The following is a 6,525-nucleotide window of genomic DNA, read 5'->3' as shown; positions in this document are numbered from 1 at the left end:
AATAGTACCAAAATATTAAAATAAAATCCATACAATTTATGTGGTGTAAACCATCTCCAAGGACACACTAAAATCTAAGATAAGGTAAGTAATTAGTTCCAATAGTACTCCAAAATCAATATTTCATTTTAGGTTTTTGAGTTAAAAGTAATTTTTTTTAGGTTTACACTAAACCAAAATAAAAAACTTTTTAAAATTTTGTGTGTACTAAACCTAAACCAAAATCAAAAACTTTTTAAAATTTTGTGTGTAAAAAAGATATAATATAGAGAATATTCTTTTAAGTTTAAGTTTAATATAAACAATTAGAATAAAATTAAATCATAAATGATGTAACATTTATCTTAAAATCAATTTGAATTTAATGTAAATTTTTGAAGATGCTCTAACACTAAGTTGAGGTATCTCCATCCATAAATGATAAATCTGTTCATCATAATAATTTGTAGCCTGTAGGCCACCACAAAGGGCACAACATTAATTTTTAATTGGTCATTCGTATTGGCATGTGTTAAAAAACACTGTCAACTGTGTATAGTACTCCTGTATAGATAAGGCCAATACTCCTAATAAGGATCACCAGGGACGGAAATAGAAGTTTGATCAAGTAGGGGCTGAATTTTAAAATAATACTTCCTCTGTTTACCATTATAAGGCCACATTTGATCGGATATGAATTTTAAGAAATGTAATAGAAAGTGATGGAAAAATGTTAGTGGAATGTAAGTCTTACTTTTACATACTTTACTAGTTTTATAATAAAATGTGAATGAGACAAAGTTAGTGGAATGTGGGTTCATTACGAAAAATGATACAGGAAAAGGTAAATGGGGCTTGTATTGGTGGACACATAAAAATGGCAAAATGAGACACTTATTGGTGGACGGAAGGACTCTCCATTTCTGGTCGTCCCCAAAATTTGTCATATTTCACTTTGTATCATTTTTCGTAGTGATCGACCTCATATTTCACTAACTCATTAGCAATCATATTTTGTAATAAAATAAATAGTAGTATATAAAAAATAGGACTTAAATCCCACTAATTTTTTTATCTCACTTTTTATTACATTTCTTAAAATATGTGTCCGGTCAAAGTGTGACCAAATTTATGAAAAAGAGGGAATATGATATTGTAGAGATATGCAAATCATCTGTTAAATATAAACTCACTATTAAACTATAAACCCAAGAAAAGTAGCAGACATTATTTTATAAATAATAAGTGCAAATTCGATTATATTACTATATTCGCAAACTTTATACTCAAGTCTCCATTTCGATTCCATCCCATACATTTGAAATACAAATATAATTATACTTATATTATCTAAAATCCAAAAAAAACATAAATTTATATGGACCCCACCCAGCTGTAAATTGAATGACAGGTTAGGAGCGGCCATGGTGGGGGTCACCGGGGTATTGTAATCGGCACCGACCAAGGCCTGGAGCAGCGGCTTGGCCTACGGTGGGTCCGTCCCTGAGGATCACCTACTACATCTCCTACTACATACAAATATGAGTATTGGACCCCACCATCACTTATCATGTTTGTAGGACGAATTAAAAATGAAAGAGTGTATATTCTTGTGAGACGGAGTCAGTTAACATACAACTTTGAGAAAGATTCAACTGGATCTGAACTTGGAGAAAATAATATGCTAAAGTTTTGGAAACATTTTCAATTATAGCATAAGCTTGAGTTTATTTTATAGCTTGAGCTTTTAGATAAGTTTCATGATAATCTCGACTTTGGGATATTGTTTAACTGTAACTAGCAATAACAACAATTAATGTCAAGTTTCCACAATAATAGTCGTAAAAAAGAGTTGTTCAATTTATAAAATTATATCTCGTGATTAAATATCTAGTGTGTTTGATTCATGTGATTGAAATCCACAACTTAATCCTAAATGAATAACTATATGATATATAGTCAACATGATCTTTCAACTAAAATAATCTCATAATTTAATGATGGATGAATTATTATATGATAATTAGTCATGATAACCTAACGGCGTCCAAATATCATTTGACTGATGCATGTGCTTTGTCAGTCATGCACGATAAAACAAAAATATTGAATTAATATTCAATAATTTTTGTGATTGTAAAAAAAGGAGCAAATACTGACTATTGCCGCTCTGCCAAAATCTGTTCTCAAGACTTAAATCAAAATCAGTCTTTGTGATTGTGATGATAGGAAAAAAGTATTTTGCATCGAAGTCGTGTTGGAATTTGACGATGAATTTGAATAAATTCATATATAAAGTTACTCCCTTCATCTCGGATAATTTATCTCATTTTTCATTCGGTTCGTCCCATATAATTTGTCTCATTTCACTTTTACCATTTTTGGTAGTAACTCATTTTTACTCACATTTTATTATAAAATTAATACTCCATATAAAAGCAGGACCCAAACTCACTAACTTTTTCAATTTACTTTTCATTACATTTTTTAAAACTCGTGTCCGTTCAAAAGTGAGGCGAATTATCCGAGACGGAGAGAGTATTAAATAGTCCATGGTAACACCATTTATTAATCCCCTTGAATTTCATTATAAATTCCTTGGTAACACCATTTTAGTCATTGTTCTGATATACAGAAGTGAGTCAGAAAATCATATAGTACGGTGGTAACACTAGTGACATCAAACATGATAAAAGTGTTTCTGTTTATTACTCTCTCCGTCCCGGCTAAGATGACACATTGCTTAGCCGGCACGGGATTTTAGGAAATATTGGTTAAAGTGTTTAATTAGAGAGAAAGAAGATGAGTTTATGTATTAAAGTAGAGAGATAAAGAAAGATAGATATTTTAATAGAAGTGAGAAAAAGTGGTTGAGTGTATTAATTGGAGAGAAAAAGTTACTAAAAATAGAAATGTGTCATCTTAGTTGGAACAAACTAAAGAGGAAAACATGTCATTTTAAGCGGGACGGAGGGAGTATGATTTTGTTTTATAGAGAATTTAGAGTGAGTGGAGAAGCAGCTTTTTAAAAAATTTAATCTGCAGAAGTCAAGCCCAATTTGTATTTTCCGTCGCGTGAGGTGGGCAAGCCCAAGTAAATATAATGGGCTGATGTACAATCAATGTCCGGGCCCATTTTGAAAAATGATTTGTGGGTGCACACGCACACACACATACTCTCCACGCGACCACTGAGCATTAGAAATCGAGTTTGGTGATGAGGTACTTCCCTCAATTATGTTTTCTTCTAGGGGTTAATAGGCTATTAAAAACATGAGGTTTGGTCAAACTTCCGCTGTGTTCTATAAACTTTAAAATTAGAATATTAAATTACAAACTTTTACTCCATCCGTCCCTTAAAATATGGCACCATTTGATCCGACACGAGTTTTAAGAAATGTAATAGAAAGTGGGTTGAAAAAGTTAGTGGCATGTGAGTCCTACTTTTATATATTAGTTTTAAAATAAAATGTGAGTGAGATGAGTTAGTGGAATGTGGAGTCTACTACCAAAAATAGTAAAAGTGAAAGGTGACAAATTTTTAGAAACGGACGAAAAAGGAAATAAATGACAAATTTTTAGGGACGGAGGGAGTAGTTGTTTTCAATTGTCTCATTCATACACAAAATGTTATCTATTAACGATATTCAAAATAACGTGTTTCAATAAAATAAGTAACTTTTTTTCTTTATATTCCTTTATTCAAAGCAAGTACATTGCTTTATTTCCCTAATACTATACATTAATCAAATTCAAAACATTTTTTTCTACATTAATATAACTATATCCACGAACTACGATCCCATCACCGGAATACTTTGCTCATTTCTAAAAAAGTTCGAGGGGTCAACTTTCGTCTTCACATTCACCAATCTCCTAAAATTATTCTTAAAATATTTAAGCCCCCAAACACTAGCTTGATCGTAGCTTGTATTCCCAGCTTCGTTGTTTCTTCCGATATCAAGATCCCTATAGTTGAAGTAAGCGGCCCGCGGATTCTGGGTGACGTGGCGCGCCATGTAGCCGTAGAGCCCCCTAATCCAACGAATACCGGCTTCCGAGTCATTGAGGTTAAACCACCCCACGGCGTAGTGGATCATAAATATATTCCCTCTCCGATGAGGAAACGGAGTTTCCTCATCAGAGTAGGTGTTCAGAACTCCCCCGTACGGACTGAACTGCAAGCTAGAACTCTCGTCTTCCATAAGAAAGTTCCATATCTCTCTAAGACCACTCACCGGGATCGGAGTGCTCACGTAGTCCGATTTCGCTTTGAAGTACCCGAGTCCGAACCCGCCCGCCGGCGTCCGATCCAGCAACACGTCTAGGGTTTGGTCATCAATGTTAGCAAAGAAGAGAATAGATTCCACCCAATTCATCTCCTTGCAATCGTCTTTGGTCAATCCGAGCTCCGGAAACTGCTCTTCCATTATAGGGAGAAGGTCACGGGCCCCACCGAGGTACATCGACGTGAATGAGGCGGCGACTGTTAGGTTTCCGGTCGCCGGAGAGTTGGTAGGGTTTAGGAAGAGTCTGAGGAGGAGATTCTCGTCGACCTTGTCGGCGATGTGTTGCCATTTATCGACTAGCTCCGTCGCGTTTTCCTCTAGTGTTCGTGTCACGTTGAAGACCGTGACGGTTTCCGGGACGGTGACTAACGTCACCGTGAAATCTAACACGATCCCGAAGCTGGTCCCTCCGCCGCCTCTGATTGCCCAGAACAAATCCTCTCCCATGCTTTTTTTGTTCAGGATTTGGCCGTTTGCGTTGATGAGGGTAGCGTCGACGATATGATCGGCGGCGATAGAGTGTTTCCGTGAGATCATGCTGTAGCCTCCGCCGCTGAAGTGGCCGCCGACTCCGACGGTGGGGCAGACGCCGGCGGGGAAAGCGAGGGTTTTGCTTGTCCGGGAGATCGTGTAGTAGAGCTGGCCGAGGGTTGCGCCGACCTCCACGCGCGCGGTCTTCGCCTTCTCGTCGATTGAAACCGATTGGAAGTTTCTCATGTCGATGATCACAAAGGGGGCCGACGCGGAGGCGTAGGAGAGGCCTTCGTAGTCGTGGCCGCCGCTCTTGACTCTGATCTGGAGGCCGAGGATGTGGGAGCAGTGGATGGAGGCTTGGATTTCTGACACGTGGAATGGGGTGACGATGAGGTCGGGCTTCCGCGGAAGGGCTGAGGCCTGGCGGAGATTTTGTGAGAGTAGGAGAGAGGCGTAGGTTGCGTTTTGAGGGGTGTATATTGTGTCGGTAGGTGAGTTTGAGCGTCGGAATTGATCGGTTAGGCATTCGAGGAAATCTTCGTACCCATGGTTGTTGGATGAAGAAGCTCCGAAGAGATGGAGGTTTGTGGAAATTAAGATGAGGAGTGTGAGAGTATGAAGAGAGGCCATTTTTGTTGAAGTTAGTTTTGTTTGTTGGTGTTTTATTTGTAGAAATGTTTTGGGGATTTAAATGTAGAAACTCATGTCCGAAATCGTGTCCATTTGCTTTAAATAAAGTTGCATATTTTATTTTACTAACTTATTTTTCTTACATTTAATTATTAATAATTGGAATTTCCCTTTCATGACTTTTTCAAAAATATTTCTTTTTTTACTAGCGGTACTACTCCTATTTCCTATGTTTCTTGTTAATAGATGCATTTTTTTTCGGCATAGAATTTAAGAATAGTGTGTTAAATGTATGATGGAAAAAGTAAAAGAGAATAAAGTAAAAGAGATGAAGAGAGAATAAAGTAAAAGTAAGAATTACTATTTGCCAAAAATAAAAATGACTCAATTAATTTAGAACTTCACAAAATAAAAAAAATGATTCTATTAACATGGAAGGTAGGGAGTATTATTTAATACTATTATCTTCAACCATTAATTGCTAGAATATAAGTACTAGTGATACTACTCCTATTATTTAGGATAAGAAGATTGGAATTTTCCTTGTTTATAGATGCATTATTTTTAGTACTGGGTTTAAGAATAGTGTGTTAAATGAATTGTGAATAAAGTAAGAAAGAGTTAAGTAAGAGAGATAAAAGAGAGAATAAAGTAAAAAAGAGAGTTAGTTTTTTGCCAAAAATAGAAATGACTTAATTATCTTAGAACTTTTCAAATAAAAAAAATGATTCTATTAACATGTGACAGAGGGTAATTTACAGATATTGCTCCAACCAATCAATAATGTGTTGCTGGAATGTTCCCTCCGTCCCTCATTAATTGACATTGTTTAACTTGGCACGAGTTTTAAGAAATGTATATTGATTGAAAACGTTAGTGAAATATGGATCCTATTTATATATTATTTTTATAATAAAATGTGATGGAACATGGGATTTATTAGCAAAAATAGTACGGGTGTCAATTAATAGGGAGACGGCCGAAAAAGGAAATTGACGTCAATTAATTGGAAACGGAGGATAGAATATATAAATCGCTTCTATATAAAATAGAGTAGTACTAGTATTAAAGTAAAGTTGACCATGGAAACGTAACAATGTTGTTAATTTGCACGTATTGAATTTTTGTGGGGGAGGAGCGGCGCAACGGAAAC

The 6,525-nt window shown here is 35.9% G+C and overlaps 1 protein-coding gene across 1 annotated transcript; it reads right to left on the bottom strand.

Annotated features, from left to right (window-relative positions):
- Positions 1-3,636: 3,636 nt before the first annotated feature.
- Positions 3,637-5,418, bottom strand: LOC125208457 (berberine bridge enzyme-like 18). The gene has a single exon (XM_048108079.1). It carries the CDS (start codon positions 5,370-5,372, stop codon positions 3,774-3,776), a length of 1,599 nt encoding a protein of 532 aa, XP_047964036.1. The 5' UTR covers positions 5,373-5,418; the 3' UTR covers positions 3,637-3,773.
- Positions 5,419-6,525: the final 1,107 nt, after the last annotated feature.

The sequence above is a fragment of the Salvia hispanica genome, chromosome 2 (assembly GCF_023119035.1).
Source record: "Salvia hispanica cultivar TCC Black 2014 chromosome 2, UniMelb_Shisp_WGS_1.0, whole genome shotgun sequence".
Classification (NCBI taxonomy): Eukaryota; Viridiplantae; Streptophyta; class Magnoliopsida; order Lamiales; family Lamiaceae; genus Salvia; species Salvia hispanica.
The sequence above is the reverse complement of the archived record's forward strand: the minus strand, read 5'-3'. Positions and strand labels throughout refer to the sequence as shown.

What these genes read in the sequence shown, in the direction of transcription:
- LOC125208457 (XM_048108079.1), bottom strand. Translation starts at nt 5,372, where the DNA reads ATGGCCTCTCTTCATACTCTCACACTCCTCATCTTAATTTCCACAAAC.